This window comes from Thamnophis sirtalis, unplaced genomic scaffold (assembly GCF_051295495.1).
Source record: "Thamnophis sirtalis isolate CommonGarterSnake01/CBP01778 unplaced genomic scaffold, rThaSir2_p1.2 scaffold_6, whole genome shotgun sequence".
Lineage (NCBI taxonomy): Eukaryota > Metazoa > Chordata > Lepidosauria > Squamata > Natricidae > Thamnophis > Thamnophis sirtalis.
The window spans coordinates 434096-452249 of NW_028261386.1; the positions used below are offsets into that span (position 1 = coordinate 434096).

Here is an 18154-nt window from a genome sequence, read left to right on the forward strand (position 1 = left end):
TAAAAAAGACTACTTGTGCACACGTCCCTCTTTGCAGAAGTCAACACAGGATCGAATGTCGGAGAACCTTGTTAGAAGCTTGGCAGGCTGGATTGCTGCCAGGGCTTATCTGTGTTTATTGCTGCCCAAGCTTGTCTGTGCCGGTTTGCTGCCAAGGACCTGTCTGTCTGTTAATTAAATGCCGTAACTTATCTTTGGCTCGGAGTGTCCTTGGGTGTGGAACGAGGGGGGTCAGAACAGCGAGGATGGGGGAGTAGCACGACGGCAACCTTGGAAAGTAGGTAGGTAGGTGGAATGGGCTGGGAACGGAGGCTGGGTCTGGCTGGGGGCAGGGCAGCCTGGCCAGGGAGGGTGCTGAGTCCTCACTTGGTGTTGGTGACAGGGCCCATCTCTGCTCCGTACTTACTTGGTCATGTTCATATAAGGCCCAGTGGAGAAAGAGAAGGTGGGCTCGTCATCGGCTTGAACCACTTCCTTGTCCGCGATGATGGGGATGGAAGCCAGGTAGCCCAGCTGCCTCTTGCTGGTGAGAAAAAACTGGAGGGAGGGAGGGAAGGAATAGCAATAGCAATAGCAGTTAGACTTATATACCGCTTCATAGGGCTTTCAGCCCTCTCTAAGCGGTTTACAGAGTCAGCATATTGCCCCCAACAACAATCCGGGTCCTCATTTTACCCACCTCGGAAGGATGGAAGGCTGAGTCAACCCTGAGCCGGTGAGATTTGAACAGCCAAACTGCAGAACTGCAGTCAGCTGAAGTAGCCTGCAGTGCTGCATTTAACCACTGCGCCACCTCGGAAGGAAAAAAGAGAGCGGGAAAAGGAAGGAGAAAGGGAAGGGAAAGAATCAAAGGAACGGAAAGGAAGGAAGAAAGGAAGGACGAGAAAAGAAAGCAAGAAAAAGGAGGAGGAAAGGACGAGCGAAGGGGAGAAAAGGAAAGGCAAAGCAAAAAGAAGGGAGTGAGGGAGGGAGGAGAGAAGAGAGAAAAAGACAAGAGAGAAAAGGACAAAGGGGGAAGGAAGGGAAGAAAAGGGAAAGGGGAAGGAAAGGGAAAAGAAGGGAAAGGGGAAGGGAGGAGAGAAGAGGAAAAAAGAGAAGAAAGAAAAGGATAAAAGATGGAGGGAAGGAAGGAAAGGAAGAATGAATGAAGCAAACAAAAAGGAAGGAGAATGGAGAAAGGAGAGTGAGGGATGAAAGGAAGGAAAGGAAAGGAAAAAACAGAGGGAAGGAAGGAAGAATGAGAAAAGGGAGGGAGGAATGAGAAAGGGATAGAACATAAAAGAAGGAGAGAAGAAAGAAAGAAAGAAAGAAAGAAAGGGAAGGAAGGAAGAAATAAGGAAAGAAAAAGGAAGGAAGGAAGGAAGGAAGGAAGGAAAGTGAGGGAGGGAGGGAGAGAAGGAAGGAATGAAAAAAAGAGGGAAAGAAGGAAGAATTGAGAAGAACTGGCAACATCCTACAATGTTACCAGATAGCCTCTCTTCGAAGACCTCAAAAAAAATCCAAAAAAGGGCTGCTTCACATCATGTGGCAGTCTGTTCCCCGGCTAACAGCTCACAATTTCAGGAGATTCTCTTTGAGGGCCATCAAAACCCACTTCCTTGGACGTTCATACCGTCTTGGGCAGGCCTCCCCAAAGCCCCTTACTGGACACTTGACCCTGTGTATTTGTGTGTTGTGCGTACACACCCTGGACGAATGGAGGCCTCAGGATCGCCGCCATCTTGAACCGGTCCTCTTACCTTCCTCAAAGCCGAAACTGAAGATGCTTTGCGACATGCTGCTCGCACGCTTCATGAACCTCCCAAGAGGACTATCCGTTGCCCTGAAGGACGAGATGGAAAAACTGTGAGGGGGATTTTGGAAATGGGACGGAACAGCAATGAACGAGGCAGTTTTGTGTTTCCCTAGCATAATTATTATTTTTAAAAATGGACAGATGTACTTATTTGCTTCTTATTACTAACCCCACTATATCAATGCTCACATCTAGAGCATTGAACCATTTTAAGATGGGTGACTTCCACTCCCAGAATTCCCAGGCAGAATGCTTTAAGAGGGGAGGACTTCCACTGCCAGAATTCCCCAGGCAGAATGCTTTAAGAGGGATGGACTTCCACTCCCAGAATTCCCCAGCCAGAATGCTTTAAGAGGGGAGGACTTTCCACTCCCAGAAATCCCCAGGCAGAATGCTTTAAGAGGGATGGACTTCCACTCCAGAATTCCCCAGCCTGAATGCTTTAAGAGGGGTGGACTTCCACTCCCAGAATCCCCAGGCAGAATGCTTTAAGAGGGGTGGGCTTCCACTCCCAGAATTCCCCAGCCAGAATGCTTTAAGAGGGGTGGGCTTCCACTCCCAGAATTCCCCAGCCAGAATGCTTTAAGAGGGGAGGACTTCCACTCCCAGAATCCCCCAGGCAGAATGCTTTAAGAGGGGAGGACTTCCACTCCCAGAATTCCCCAGCCAGCCTGCTTTAAGAGGGATGGACTTCCACTCCCAGAATCCCCCAGGCAGAATGCTTTAAGAGGGATGGACTTCCACTGCCAGAATCCCCCAGGCAGAATGCTTTAAGAGGGAGGACTTCCACTGCCAGAATCCCCAGGCAGAATGCTTTAAGAGGGATGGACTTCCACTCCCAGAATTCCCCAGCCAGAATGCTTAAGAGGGGAGGACTTCCACTCCCAGAATTCCCCAGCCAGCCTGCTTTAAGAGGGATGGACTTCCCACTCCCAGAATCCCCAGGCAGAATGCTTTAAGAGGGATGGACTTCCACTGCCAGAATCCCCCAGGCAGAATGCTTTAAGAGGGGAGGACTTCCACTGCCAGAATCCCCCAGGCAGAATGCTTTAAGAGGGATGGACTTCCACTCCCAGAATTCCCCAGCCAGAATGCTTTAAGAGGGGAGGACTTCCACTCCCAGAATTCCCCAGCCAGCCTGCTTTAGAGGGATGGACTTCCACTCCCCAGAATTCCCAGCCAGAATGCTTTAAGAGGGGAGGACTTCCACTGCCAGAATCCCCCAGGCAGAATGCTTTAGAGGAGAGGGCTTCCACTCCCAGAATTCCCCAGGCAGAATGCTTTAAGAGGGGAGGACTTCCACTCCCAGAATTCCCAGGTAGAATGCTTTAAGAGGGGAGGACTTCCACTCCCAGAATTCCCCAGGCAGAATGCTTTAAGAGGGGAGGACTTCCACTCCCAGAATTCCCCAGCCAGCATGCTTTAAGAGGGATGGACTTCCACTCCCAGAATTCCCCAGGCAGAATGCTTTAAGAGGGGAGGACTTCCACTCCCAGAATTCCCCAGGTAGAATGCTTTAAGAGGGGAGGACTTCACTCCCAGAATTCTCCAGGCAGAATGCTTTAAGAGGGGAGGACTTCCACTCCCAGAATTCCCCAGGCAGAATGCTTTAAGAGGGGACGACTTCCACTCCCAGAATTCCCCAGCCAGCATGCTTTAAGAGGGATGGACTTCCACTCCCAGAATTCCCCAGGCAGAATGCTTTAAGAGGGGTGGCTTCCACTCCCAGAATTCCCCAACCAGCATGCTTTAAGAGGGATGGACTTCCACTCCCAGAATTCCCAGGCAGAATGCTTTAAGAGGGGAGGACTTCCACTCCCAGAATCCCCAGCCAGCCTGCTTTAAGAGGGGAGGACTTCCCCTCCCAGAATTCCCCAGCTGGACAGGCATTTTTGGCCTTTTCTCTGCCAGAGGAGCCTACAGGAAAGCATGCCTTGCCTTGGAAATTTCCTCCCCCAAGCACTGCTGGATTATTATGGGAGAGTGAAGGGACACTTACCCTTGAGTAAACCCCCCAAACTTGGAAGGGCTGTGCACCAGAGCTCTGGGGGAGTCCACTTTCCTCATAAATCCAAGGACTGGTTTGGCAGGACCACTTGCATATGAGTGGTGCATCGTTGGATTAAATTCGAGCATCTGAAAAGTAAAACCGCAATCCAACAGGTGAAGCTGTGGGTTTCTGTGCAAAACCGAAATTAGTTTACCAGGGGAAAAGGGGGCAATTTTTGAAATACACGGTAAGGGGGTGGAATGAACAGTGGGGTAGAATTTTTTATATATATATATATAAATTTTATTTTTTGAATAAACACAAACACCTTAAAATCACCTCCCATTACAAATTGTAGAAAGTTCGTCAATTGGTTACAAAAAACTTTCGTGCATCCCTTCCACAGTCATCACCTATAATTCATATCAAGTTATATGTTTTAAATCAATATAATTTTATACAAATATATTTTCGATTCCCAGTAAGGTAATGCTAGCTGATGAGAGCTAAATAGCTTGAAATAGATCTATACTAGTCTCTATCTATACTAGAGAGTTGCCCCTGCATGGCCCCATGGGAGTCTGACTAACCAATCAAGAATGCATTGCTTACACAGGAACAGGAAACAGAGAGGTGGGGCCGAACAGATTATAAAAAGCCCAGCATCCCTTCCTCAGCCCTTCTCTTCTTCCTCCCCAACATTGAAGCATGTGGTCCCTTTTCTGTTCAGGACTCAAGCCACGTGGTCCTTTCCACCATGAAAACCATCTTTCCAAGCAGCCTCCATGTCTCCAGTGTCTTTTTCCCCACTTGGAGCCGAACCCAGAAGGACATTTCTTCAACATTACGTACAATGACAATAAAGTAAGGTAAAATGAAAGGGACTGAGGAAGGAAGAGGAAAAAAACGAGGCTACCCAAATATCCATCTCCCAGTTTCTAATTAATTGGAAGTTCTTTTAACTGGTTCACCCGACAAAAGGGCGAACGACAAAACTGCGCCCGAATAAACCGCGTTGCTGACGTCATCAACAGGGCGACAACAGGGCGGAGACAGAAGCGCGCTGTAAAAGTAACCCTAAACCTAACTTAACCTCTAACCCTAAACCTAACCCCTTAACCTAACCCTTAACCTAACCCTAAACCTAACCGCTAAACCTAACCCTAACCCTTAACCTAACCCTAAACCTAACCCTAAACCTAACCCTTAACCTAACCCTAAACCTAACCCTTAACCTAACCCTTAACCTAACCCTTAACCTAACCCTAAACCTAACCCTTAACCTAACCCTTAAACCTAACCCTTAACCTAACCCTAAACCTAACCCTAAACCTAACCCTTAACCTAACCCTAAACCTAACCCTAAACCTAACCCTAAACCTAACCCTTAACCTAACCCTTAACCTAACCCTAAACCTAACCCTTAACCTAACCCTAAACCTAACCCTAAACCTAACCCTAAACCTAACCCTTACCCAACCCTAAACCTAACCCTTAACCTAACCCTAAACCTAACCCCTTAACCTAACCCTAACCTAACCCTAACCCTTAACCTAACCCTAAACCTAACCCTTAACCTAACCCTAACCCTAACCCTAACCCTTAACCTAACCCTAAACCTAACCCTAAACCTAACCCTAACCTAACCCTTAACCTAACCCTAAACCTAACCCTAAACCTAAACCCTTAACCTAACCTTAAACCTAACCTTAACCTAACCCTAAAACCTAACCCTTAACCTAACCCTTAACCTAACCCTAACCCTAACCCCTAACCTAACCCTAACCTAAACCTAACCCTAAACCTAACCCTTCCTAACCCTAAACCTAAACCTAACCCTTAACCTAACACCTTAACCTAACCCTAAACCTAACCCTTAACCTAACTTAAACCTAACCCTTAACCTAACCCTAAACTAACCCTTAACCTAACCCTAAACCTAACCCTAAACCTAACCCTAACTACCTTAACCCTTAACCTCCACACCTAACCCTAAACCTAACCCTTAACCTAACCCTAAACCTAACCCTTAACCTAACCCTAAACCTAAACCTAACCCTTAACCTAACCCTTAACCTAACCCTAAACCTAACCCTTAACCTAACCCTAAACCTAAACCTAACCCTTACCTAACCCTTAACCTAACCCTAAACCTAACCCTTACCTTAAGTCAAATCGGCTTTCTTTCAACGCGCTATTGTAAAACGCCCTTCTTTCTCCGCGCTGGCTGTTGTTGCTGCGTTGATGACATCAGCGACGCGGTTTAGTCGGGCGCGGTTTTGACGTTCGCCCTTTTGTCGGGTCACGCTTTTAACCACCACACCCCGGACTGAGTCTCTCTGTGTTTGCACGCTTCCTCCCAATGCTACAAAGCGTCAACCCACAAGAGTCCGAACGGCGCATCACTAAACGCCCGCAACCACTCACCTGCGCACTGCTTTCCTTCCCTGCGGTCACGGCCCAGCTTTGCGGGGTCCTCCCATCCTTGTCGTGGAAGCGCAGATCCCCGCCTGCGTCCAGCAGTTTGCTAAGAATGAACTGGCTTCCGGAAAAGGCCGCTGCGTGGACAGGGGTGCTCCCGTCATAACAGCGGCTGAAACGACAACAAGAACAGCAAAGCCATGAACTTCACTCATGCGTGATTTCGCTACTTCCTCTAACTCTCTTAAAGCGGATTCTTTTAGAGATAATCTTCGACTTACGACCACAACTGACCCCTGCTGAGCAAGCTGTTACATGAGTTTCACATTGTTTTACGACCTTTCTAGCCACCGTTGTTAAGTGAATCGCTACAAGTTAAGTTAGCAACAGGGTTGTTAAGTGAACCTGGCTTTCCCCCATGGACTTTGGTTGACAGAAGCTTGCAAAAGGGGATCGCGTGACCCCAAGGATCCGGCAACCGTCATAAGTATGAGCCGGTTGCCAAGTGTCTTTACTTGTAAGTTGAGGCTTACAAGTGAAGAAAATTAGAAGTAGAAGTAGTAGAAGTAAAAGTAGTAGTACAAGTAAAGCAAAAGTAGAAGTAGTGGGTAGTAGAAATAGTAGATAGTAGTAGAAGTAAACAAAGTAGAAGTATTAGTAGTAGAAGTAAATGTAGACATAAAAGTAGTAGTAGTAGTAGTAGAAGTTCTAGTAGAAGTAAAAATAAAAGTAGAAATACTAGTAGAAGTAAAAGTAGTAGTAGTAGTAGAAGTACTCGAAGTAAAAATCAAAGTAGAAGTACTAATAGAAGTAGAAGTAGAAGTAAAAGTAGTAGTAGAAGTAAAAGTAGAACTACTAGTAGTAGTAGTAATAGAAGTAAAAGAAAAAGTAGAAGTAGTAGTAGGTAGTAGAAATAGTACATTGTAGTAGAAGTAAACGAAGTAGAAGTATTAATAGAAGTAAATGTAGACATAAAGGTAGTAAAATAGTAGAAGTACTAGAAGTAATAATCAAAGTAGAAGTACTAGTAGAAGTAAAAGTAGTAGTAGTAGTAGAAGTACTAGAAGTAAAAATCAAAGTAGAAGTACTAGTAGAAGTAAAAGTAGTAGAAGTAAAAGTAGTAGTAGAAGTAAAAGTACTACTACTAGTAGTAATAGAAGTAAAAGAAAAAGTAGAAGTAGTAGTAGAAGTAAAAGCAGTAGAAGAAGGAGTAAAAGTAGAAGTAGTAGAAGTAGCAGTAGAAGTAAACCCTCTGTCTAGGCAGGGGGTTGGACTAGAAGACCTCTAAGGTCCCTTCCAACTCTGTTATTCTATTCAGGTTTATTCTATTCTAAAAGTAGAAGTAAACAAAACAAAACCTGGAAGTATCTTCAGGAGGAAGTTAACAAAGCTAACAAGAGTGAGGTAGGGTTGTATTTTAATTATGCGGTGGATTTTTAAATTTTGTAAGCTGCACACAGTCGATCATGTCTGAGTTGGGCAGCCTTATGAATGTGTTTAGTAAAGCATAATAAATAATATTAATTTTAAAAAATCTAGAGCGAGTCAGGAGCACAGCACCTGCTCCTAGAGCAGCCAATCGTCCCCCTGCCCTCCATCCTTGACCGAGGTGGCGCAGTGGTTAAATGCAGCACTGCAGGCTACTTCAGCTGATTGCAGTTCTGCAGTTCGGCTGTTCAAATCTCACCGGCTCAGGGTTGACTCAGCCTTCCATCCTTCCAAGGTGGGTAAAATGAGGACCCAGACTGTGGGGGCAATATGCTGACTCTGTAAACCGCTTAGAGAGGGCTGAAAGCCCTATGAAGCGGTATATAAGTCTAACTGCTATTGCTATTGCCTGACCCCCGTTGGGATACTGCAAATTCTTTGGAGATGCTCGGCCCAAAGAGCCCCGACGGAGGAGCAAAGAGTGGGTTTTCCTCATACCTTCCGCAGAATCGCAAAATAATTTTATTCAAACCCTCCCCACCACCACCCTAATTTTACCCGAATCCCACATCTCACCCATTTATGTCTTGTACTTACTGGTTGGGGTCCGATCCATAATCCAAGAGGATGTCCACCAGTTTACCCAGTCCGAGCAAGGCAGCTGTGAAGAGCGGAGTTTGTCCTAAGGAGTTGACCGAATGGGTGGAGATTCCTACAGAACGAGAAGAGAAAAACTTCCACTCAATTGATTTCATTTCTTCGTTAAATTTGGTGCTGCCCGTCTTCCCTACAAAGTGAGAACTTCGCATCCGAGTCTTGCTAGGAAAATACAGAATAGTGTTCTGACTGAGGCTTTCCCCAAAAGCACGAGGCAGACTCTAGGTCCCGACAAAACCGCTTTTATTCAACGGATGTGAATTCCTCTCATCCACATTCAGCAAACAGTCTTTCAGAGGAATATTTAGGACCACAGACCTTATCTACCTTGGAAAGCTGCCATGTAAATATTTTCCCAATGAGGGGCTGTGCAAGGAAAGGCTGGGCACAGAGTCTCTGAGATTCATGGACAGATCTTCACACTCCTGAAACGAATTTAACGATCGAAGGAAGGAATTGTTTCCCGCAAAAGCCCACTCCCCTTTCGCTCCTCTTTTATTCCCTATGGGAAGGGCCAATCACCTTCCACCTGTGGCTTTATTCCCAAGTCCACCCTGATTTCTGAGTTTTCTTCTTTTCTTCTGGCAGCTCTACACATGCACACCCTGGGAACAGGCTCCAGCTGTTCCTCTGCCTCGCTGCTGTCTAGCTCCGTAGGCACCTGATCACTGCCAAGTGGCCTCGGCCACATCTCTGCCTCCGACACACAGCCCTCGTCCGAGCCTTTCCCTACTTCCAGGACTGGCCCATGCTCCTCCCCAACCTCACTGTCCAGCTTTGGTGGCGGGCCACAGCAAATACACTAACAGAGTTGGAAGGGATCTTGGAGGTCTTCTAGTCCAACCTCCTGATCAAGCAAGAAAACCTATACCCTCTCCTTCTGGGCAAAGCTCTATTTGTGCAAGTGGAGGGTGTGCGTCACTCACACAAACGGGAGCTGTGCCCATGAGCGTGCCTGCCACTCACACACACACCTGTACCGGGCTGAGCCGCCAAGTTGGAAAGATTGGACACCGCTGGGTAAGCGGAGTTCAAGGGAGCTGGACTGAGTTTGCTTGTGATTACGTAAGGATTCTAGGCTGGTTCCTCTTTTGACTCCGCCCCCAGGTTCTGCCGTTTCTTCTCCTACAACTATCTTCCTCAGGGATTCCTTAGCATGCTCAGATCCTTTTCTACAGCTCACATCCCTCCATTTGCTGGGGTCGAGTCACCAAACCGATGTAAAAGCATTAGCACTTAGGACTTCACAGTGCTTTCCACTTCCCGCCAGTCCTTGCTCTTCCATTTCATAATCTGAAATCAGGTTTTCCTGGAAGTCCTATACATCCGGTGTCAGAGAAGTCCTTTCTAAATAGAGTGATCCCTTCTTATGTATTATGAAGAAAAAGAAGGGAAAAATCAATTACAACAGCCAAGATACCTTGTATAGTTGTCTTCTGGAGTATGTCTGTAACAGGGATGAATCATTTAATAAATGAAAAAAGTAGATTGAAGCCCCCAGGAATGGAAATGTGCTAATTGTCATCTGTTCCAATGAACAGGAGGAAAGCAATTAAGAAACCAGGCTCAAAATCTATATATATATATATATAAAAGGCCACTCACGCACCATCACGAAATATCCAGAACTGTAAAGCCTACAAATTTGAAATTTGGCACGTATGTTTCTCTTGGCTTCTAGGTGATCACTAAGAAAGGAATTTTTGAAATGACCATCAGATCGTTAGTATTTCTTACACAGTAATTAACATACCCTAATGTTAAGGAGTTCTACTCCCCCTCCCCACCTGAAAAAACTCTGTTCCAACTGCCAGTTGCCTCACATTCTGTTACCTCAGTTCAAATTGGCAGACATTCCACTCCTTCACTCAGGAGCGGTCTGGGGCTCTTTAAAGTACTAAATGTTGGTACCTCACCAAAATGTCTACGCCTTACACCTATGGAACTGCTTCCGGACTCAAGGCGGCGGGAACGATACTCCCTTATGTGTTTCAATCACCGACCACCACTGAGCAACAGATTGAATCGGAACGAGACGGATTGCCCGATCACGTGACTTTTGTCATGAAGCACGGATATCCATCTAGTTAGAAATATAGCTTAGTTGGCCAGAATTGGCATTTCACAGGGAGAAATAAATTGCTACGTAAATTAAACAATTTACTATTAAGAGAAATACAGAAGTCCAGGAAGCCGAACATTTTGCAAGAATGACAAAAGCTTACAAAACTAACCCTACTCGAAACTCAGCGTTTTATGAGTACAACATGCTGAGCCAAATTTATTTCCTCCCTGCAATTTCTTATTGTTTATAAATAACGCAAGAACATATCCAACTTCCTCCTATTTTTCCCCACAACAACCCTGCGAGGTGGGTTGGGCTGAGGAGGAGGAACTGGTCCCAAAGTGACCCAGTCGGCTTTCATGCCTAAGGAGGGACTAGAACTCACAGTCTCCTGGTGATTGACCCACAATGACTCAGTCAGTTTTCATGCTTGAGGGAACTCACAGGCTCTTGATTGATTTGATTATATTTATATGCTGCCCTTCCCCCCCCCCCCCAAGGGGACTCAGGGCGGCTCACAATTCAAATCAGGGAAGGGGGATTACAGACAGAAAATAAAAGACGAAACATAACAATACATAATTTAAAAGCACACAACAGTCATACCATTCGAGACGGGGGCAACAGCTCTTTAGCCCCAGGCCTGTCGGAACAGCCAGGTTTTAAGGGCTTTGCGGAAGGCCTGGAGGGTGGTGAGGGTTCGAATCTCCATGGGGAGCTCGTTCCAGAGGGTCGGAGCAGCCACAGAGAAGGCTCTCCTTGGCTGAAAGCCGACTGGGTCACTTAGTGATTGGCCCCGAGTTAACCAGCTGGCCGAAACGCGGGATTAGAAATCAATCTGCTGGCGATTAGCTCAAAAATCATTAAATGGCTAAAGTGGGTGTAGAACTCTTACTATGTCAGTGATTGGTTCAAAATCACCCAATCAGTTTACATGGCTAAGGCCGGACTAAAACTCTTGCTATTGCCTAACGATTGGCCCAAAGTCATCAATGAGGATATCTAGAGAAAAGTGACCAAGTTAAACAAGTTTTCCTGTCACCTTTAAGAGACTATCATTAAACCATAGTTAAAAAGGGGGTGGGGAAGCGAGCAAACCACTCAGACTGCGTTCTCTCCCTCCAGCCTCTCCGCAAGGAAGAGGCGGAACGGTCATCAATAGCAGGCAGCAGCCACATGAAAGTAGCACCGCCTGCTGGCTTCGCGCTCAGGAGAGAACACTACGCCTCCTCCTCGTGGCTTGCTCAGCTGATCACTTTCGAGTGCATTTCTCTAGTTGGATACTATAGAAATGATCCCTGAAAGTATAGTCTTAACGGACAGTAGCGCGATTCCACGGCGTCACCCGCAGCGACCCCTCTTCAAGTCACAGCGACCGACTCCCTAACCACAAACACGGCCTCCAGGTCTTCGTTCGTTCCGCAGCCAGGAATAAACTTCGAAAAACCAAGATTAGTTTATTTGCTATAATACTTCCTCCCCGCCCCAAGAGCGTATATTTTTTAGCTAAACGAGCGAACCCATAAGCCCCCTTGGGTTTAAATTTGCATCAAGGAACGGGACAACCAATCACGCTTCACTTAGAGGAGCTTCTTTGCTCCGGGGCTCAACGCAACAGCGACCGGAAAAGGCGGGTCCTGCCAGACGTCACTCCACTTGAAAGAGCGCTCTGTTAACTATTTCACTGCCGAAGGGCTGCAGGTGACAAGAGAATTTCTTTCAGATGGGACCTTACACAGGCTACTATCCGTTTCAGTTGCTTTATATTCGTCCTAGGCAGATGGTGTTTTTGGAATAAATGCTTCTTAACTTGTGACCCAGGGTTGCAAAGCCTTCCAACCACTGGAAAGAGGGAGAACATGGTACAATTTTGATCAAAGTTGTGTTAATTTTTTATTTATTTATCATTTGCTTTTATACTGCAAGAATTCCAAACAGTTAGAACAATTAATCAGTGGAACGACTTGCCTCCAGAAGTTGGGAATGCTCCAACACTGGATGTTTTGAAGATGTTGGGCAACCATTTGTCTGAAACCGTATAGGGTTTCCTGCCTAGGCAGGGGGTTGGACTAGAAGACCTCCAAGGTCCCTTCCAACTCTTGTTATTTTAATTGCTTGGGTAGTGAGATGGATTGCATGTACATTTAATAAGTAAATCAATGTGTATCCTATGATTGCAAATCCAACTGTTTTTGCAAATATAGGTAAAGGTTCCCCTCGCACATATGTGCTAGTCGTTCCTGACTCTAGGGGGCGGTGCTCATCTCCGTTTCAAAGCCGAAGAGCCAGAGCTGTCCGAAGACGTCTCCGTGGTCATGTGGCCAGCATGACTAAATGCCAAAGGTGCACAGAATGCTGTTCCCTTCCCACCAAAGGTAGCTCCTATTTTTCTACTTGCATTTTTACGTACTTTCGAACTAATAGGTTGGCAGAAGCTGGGACAAGTCACGGGAGCTCACTCCGTTACGCGGCACTAGGGATTCGAACTGCTCAACTGCCGACCTTCTGATCAACAAGCTCAGCATCTCAGCCACTGAGCCACCGAGTCCCTTTGCAAATATACTACACTCTTAAATTCCCAAATTCCTTAAAACTCCCATTGGGTTTGATCTTCATTTAACGTCATGGATTATAGTCATGGTGTGTAGCTTAACGTAACTTTGGATATGGCTAATCGTGGCTTCTTCAAATTGAAATAACAGAAGGAAGGGACCTTGTAGGTCATCTAGTTCAACCCCCCCCCACCACCATTTCTGACAGATGGCAGTCCAGTCTCTTCTTCAAAGCTTCCAGTGATGGAGGTACCACAACTTCCGAAGGCAACTTCTGTTCCATGGGTTGACTGTTCTTCTCACTGTCAGGAAATTCCTCCTGATTTCCAGGTTGAATCTGTCCTTGGTCAGTTTCCATCCATTGTTCTGTGGGAAGTTATCATCCAGCCCTCTCCCAGAAAAACGAAATATCCTAGGAAATATTGAAAAGGCAGAATATTTCTCTGGATGTGAAAAGAAACATGTTTTGAAAGACAGAATAGTTGCCTATAGCTTTCTGCCCATCCCCAGCTAATGGGCCATTAAGATGGCCAGGCTAGCCCACTTTACATAATAAAGACTTCTCCAGCTGTAGGGGGAAGGGATATTACTCAACTGACCACAAGGCATCTGAGAACTCATCACAGCCTAGAGAGTAGCCCCCTGCATGGCACAATGGGAGTCTGACAACCAGTCAGAATACATTTCTTACACAGGAACAGGGAACAGAGAGGTGGGACTAAACAGGGTATAAAAAGCCTAGCAAGCCCCTCCCTCAGCCCTTCTCTTCTTCTTCTCCACCAACATTGAAGCATGTGATCACCTTTTCTGTTCAGGACTCAAGCCATGTGATCCTGTCCAACAATAAAGCCTCTTTCCAAGCAGCCTCCATGTCTCCAGTGTCTTTTTCCCCACTTGGAGCTGAACCCAGAAGGACATTTCTTTCAACACTACCTCATGGGAAATGTAGGCAGAGACTGCCTTATGGGAAATGTGGTTCCATGAGATGTGATCACAGCTCTGTTTACGATTGGCCACTGGGGCATTTTGCCCACGTGCAAAGTTTATCACCGGTGAGTTTGAATGCCTTTGTGAACCGGAATAGTAGTGTTTTGTATCTCCGCTCAACATGGGAGTGAAACCATCATCTTTTTTCCCCTCACGTGATGGGACAGATTATGGAAAGTCAGAAGTATCTTAACACTCAACTGTACGTTTTGCTATTAAGAATGCCTGATAATAAACTTGATCTGAATAAGATTCCTAAGAGTGGAGTTAACTGCATGTCCCGAGCACGGCTACAATGCTCAAGGGCAGAACAGGTCCACACATCTTAAAAGTTGCCATGGTTGAAAATTGGAATCCCGCTGAATTTAATGCATGGGTCTGTGCAGGTTTCTGGCAGCGAAAAAAATCAAGAATCTTCTATCATTTTCTCCAGCTAACAAATACTACAAGTAGTCCTTGACTTCCAGCCATTGTTTAGTGACCATTTGAAACCACAACAGCACTGGAAAAAGTGAGCTGTGACCATTTTTCACACTTAAGACCGTTGCAGCCCCCCCCTGTGGTCACATGATCAAAATTTAGCTATAAATAAATTCCCAGGCAACACCGGGTTATCGGCTAGTAGTAAATAAAAACAAGTGTTTATGAATATGGTGGTATGAACACAACCGCTAAAATGAAATCCTTCCATGGTGCAACAGGTTGGTGTGGTGTGGTATTAGGTCAGACATATGTTAAGTGAGGTTTGTCCCATTTTACGACCTTTTTTAACCACAGTTGTTGAGTCACTGCAGTTGTTGTTTTTAATATGGCCGTTAAATGAATCAAGCTTCCCTCTTGACTTTGCTTTTCAGAAGATTGCAAGATAGGAACACGGTAATCATCATAAATTTGAGTCAGTTGTCAAGCATCTGAATTTTGATCACATGACCATGTGAGATTCTGCAACGGTCGTACGTATGGAAAACGGTTGTAAGTCGCTTTTGGGGGGGGGGGCGTTAAAACTTTGGCCATTAAACAAACTACTCTAAGTCTAGGACTACCTGTTGTCAAGTGAAACATTTGTTAAGCAAGTTTTGCCCCATTTTACAACCTTTCTTGCCATGGCCGTTAAGTGATTCACGGCAGTTGATAAGTTAGTAACTCAGTAGTTAAGTGGAATCTGGTTCCTGTATTGCCTTTGCTGGTCAGAAGGTCGTAAAAGCGGAATGCATGATCCTCCGGACACCGCAACCAACAGTGGTAAGTATGAACCAGTTGCCAAGCAGGACACCGCAACCAACAGTGGTAAGTATGAACCAGTTGCCAAGCATCTGAATTTTGATCACGTGATGATGGGGAATGCTGCAATGGTCTTAAGTGTGGGGAAACAGTCATAATACCAATAGCAATAGCAGTTAGACTTATCTACCGCTTCATAGGGCTTTCAGCCCTCTCTAAGCGGTTTACAGAGTCAGCATATTGCCCCCACAGTCTGGGTCCTCATTTCACCCACCTCGGAAGGATGGAAGGCTGAGTCAACCTTGAGCCGGTGAGATTAGAACCGCTGAACTGCAGATAACAGTCAGCTGAAGTGGCCTGCAGTACTGCACTCTAACCACTGTGCCACCTGGGCTCTGTTCACATAAGTCACATTTTTTCAGTTGCCGTTGTCACTAAGTAAACCTGTTGTAAGTCTGTTGTAAGTCGAGGACTATCTGTATCTATTTCACAATGATTTTTTTTAAAAAAGGCTTGAAATAACCAAGCACAGGAATGCTATACTGCAGAACAACATTTTTCTTTCATTTCACTCAGTTAAAAAAGGGGTGGGGAAGCGAACAAACCACTCAGACTGCGTTCTCTCCCTCCAGCCTCTCCGCAAGGAAGAGGCGGAACGGTCATCAATAGCAGGCAGCAGCCACATGAAAGTAGCACCGCCTGCTGGCTTCGCGCTCAGGAGAGAACACTACGCCTCCTCCTCGTGGCTTGCTCAGCTGATCACTTTCGAGTGCATTTCTCTAGTTGGATACTATAGAAATGATCCCTGAAAGTATAGTCTTAACAAACCCTCCGTCGCTTCCACGGCCTCACCCTCAGCGACGGCTCTTCAGGTCACAGCGACCGCCTCCCTTAACCACAAATTCTGCTTTGCGGCCTCTGTTTCCTCCACAGCCAGTAATACATTTCGGAAATCCCAGAGAATTTATGTAGAAAAATACTGTTCTGGAGCGTATATGTTTAGCAATCCGCGCAATACCCATAATTCCCCTGGTCATCAATTTGCATCAGGGAACAGGGCAACTGCTTTGCAAACATGCGGCGTAGCTTAATGCCGTAAGTGGATCTGATTAATGGAGACTTCGCCCAACGGAAATACAGAGGTGGCCCACGACTTGCAACAGTTCATTTAGCGACCGTTCAAAGCACACTGGAAAAAAGTGACTTACGACCATCTCTCAAACTTACAACCATTGCAGCATTTCCCCCCCCCCTTCCAGGGTCTCGTGATCAAAATTCAGAGGATTTTTAAAAGACAGTCGCACAACTGTCACCCCAAAAAGGGTTTTGTGAGAACGTGACCCGACAGAAGCGCGAACGTCATAAGCGCGCTGACAAAACCGCGGTGCTAAAACCGCGATGTCAAAACCGCGTCGACAACAGCGCGCCGACAGAAGCGCGATTTAATTTAAGGTAAGATTTAGGGTTAGGTTTAGGGTTAGGTTTAGGGTTAGGGTTAGGTTTAGGTTTAGGGTTAGCGCGCTTCTGTCGGCGCGCTTCCGGGCTCATTCGTCGCTCATTCATCGCGCGGTTTTGTCGGCGCGGTTTTGTCACCGCGGTTTAGTCAGGCGCGCTTTTGTCGTTCGGGCATTTGTGGTGGAACCTTGTGAGAATAGTAGATTGAAGCTGCCGTGTCTAAAGCTGATTGGAAGGGTGGATAAAGAGGCAGAGACCCCTTTAGCACAGGGGTCTCCAACCTTGGCAACTAGTGAGCCCGGAAGACTTCAACAAGCTGCCTATCAGCAAAGCTGGCTGTGGAATTCTGGGAGTTGAAGTCCTCCAGGCTTAAAGTTGCCGAGGTTGGAGACCCCTGCTTTAAGGAGACAGATAACAATGGAGATAGGAAGAGAGCCAAGTTTTGAAGCGAACAAAGGAAAGAGGTCAACAGAACCACGCTAAGAAGCTGGGTCCTGAGCACACAGGAAATCCCTCCCCCAAATCCAATCAAGAGTTCCCAGACTTATCAATCAAGGCGGGACGAGCTGCCACTCTTGCAAACCAACAAAGCAATAGCAATAGCAGTTAGACTTATATACCGCTTCCTAGGGCTTTCAGCCCTCTCTAAGCGGTTTACAGAGTCCGCATATCGCCCCCACAGTCCGGGTCCTCATTTCACTCACCTCGGAAGGATGGAAGGCTGAGTCAACCTTGAGCCGGTGAGATTAGAACCGCTGAACTGCAGATAGCAGTCAGCTGAAGTGGCCTGCAGTACTGCACCCTAACCACTGCGCCACCTCGGCTCGGCAAGGGCTTTGGGGTAGAAAAGGAGTCTCGAAGGCCACTCCCTCTTTAGGACCCAAACGTTGCCGCTTCTGTTTTTCTGGTTAATGCAGGCCAGAGTAGTATATGTATCAGGAGCGGGTTCTGGCAGTCACTACTATTGGTTTGCATGTGCGGTGCAATAAAAATTGTTCTGCGCATGCGCAGAAGCGAAAAACAAGATGGCGCTGCCGACGGAGAACCGGTTTGTGGGCGTGGCAGGCATGGGTGGCTGCTGGTTCCAGTGACCTCCTAGGCCGCCAAACCACTACCAGTTCTGCCGAACCAGTCCGAACCGGTAGAAAGCCGCCACTGATGTATATGTGTATGTGTGTGTGTGTGTATGTATATAAACGTGTGTGTGTATGTATATAGAATAGAATAGAGTAGGATAGAATAGAATAGCAGAGTTGGAAGGGACCTTGGAGGTCTTCTAGTCCAACCCCCTGCCTAGGCAGGAAACCCTATACCGTTCCAGACAAATGGCTATCCAGCATCTTCTTAAAGACTCCCAGTGTTGGGGCATTCACAACTTCTGGAGGCAACTTCTGTTCCACTGATTCATTGTTCTAACTGTCAGGAAATTCCTCCTCAGTTCTAAGTTGCTTCTCTCCTTCATTAGTTTCCACCCATTGCTCCTTGTTCTGCCCTCAGGTGCCTTGGAGAATAGTTTGACTCCCTCTTCTTTGGGGCAACCCCTGAGATATTGGAACACTGCTATCATGTCTCCCCCTGGTCCT

At 46.4% G+C, this 18154-nt stretch overlaps 1 protein-coding gene and 2 non-coding genes across 3 annotated transcripts in view; all 3 read right to left on the reverse strand.

The window, feature by feature from the left end:
- The window catches only part of TEX14 (testis expressed 14, intercellular bridge forming factor), an 85720-nt gene extending 77262 nt beyond the window's left edge, over positions 1 to 8458 (reverse strand). Inside the window, 8 exon segments of the mRNA XM_087719104.1 lie at positions 407 to 517; positions 676 to 679; positions 1728 to 1822; positions 3795 to 3870; positions 3873 to 3918; positions 3920 to 3931; positions 6213 to 6378; positions 8232 to 8458. Coding sequence (XP_087575230.1) covers positions 407 to 517; positions 676 to 679; positions 1728 to 1822; positions 3795 to 3870; positions 3873 to 3918; positions 3920 to 3931; positions 6213 to 6378; positions 8232 to 8443 — 722 coding nt within the window. The 5' untranslated portion in view covers positions 8444 to 8458.
- Positions 8459 to 11452: 2994 nt separating this feature from the next.
- LOC148044833 (small nucleolar RNA U3) lies at positions 11453 to 11670 on the reverse strand. The gene has a single exon (XR_015697206.1). It is a non-coding gene; the product is annotated as a small nucleolar RNA U3 (small nucleolar RNA).
- Positions 11671 to 15719: 4049 nt separating this feature from the next.
- LOC148044834 (small nucleolar RNA U3) lies at positions 15720 to 15937 on the reverse strand. Its single transcript, XR_015697207.1, has one exon. It is a non-coding gene; the product is annotated as a small nucleolar RNA U3 (small nucleolar RNA).
- Between the last annotated feature and the right edge of the window lie 2217 nt (positions 15938 to 18154).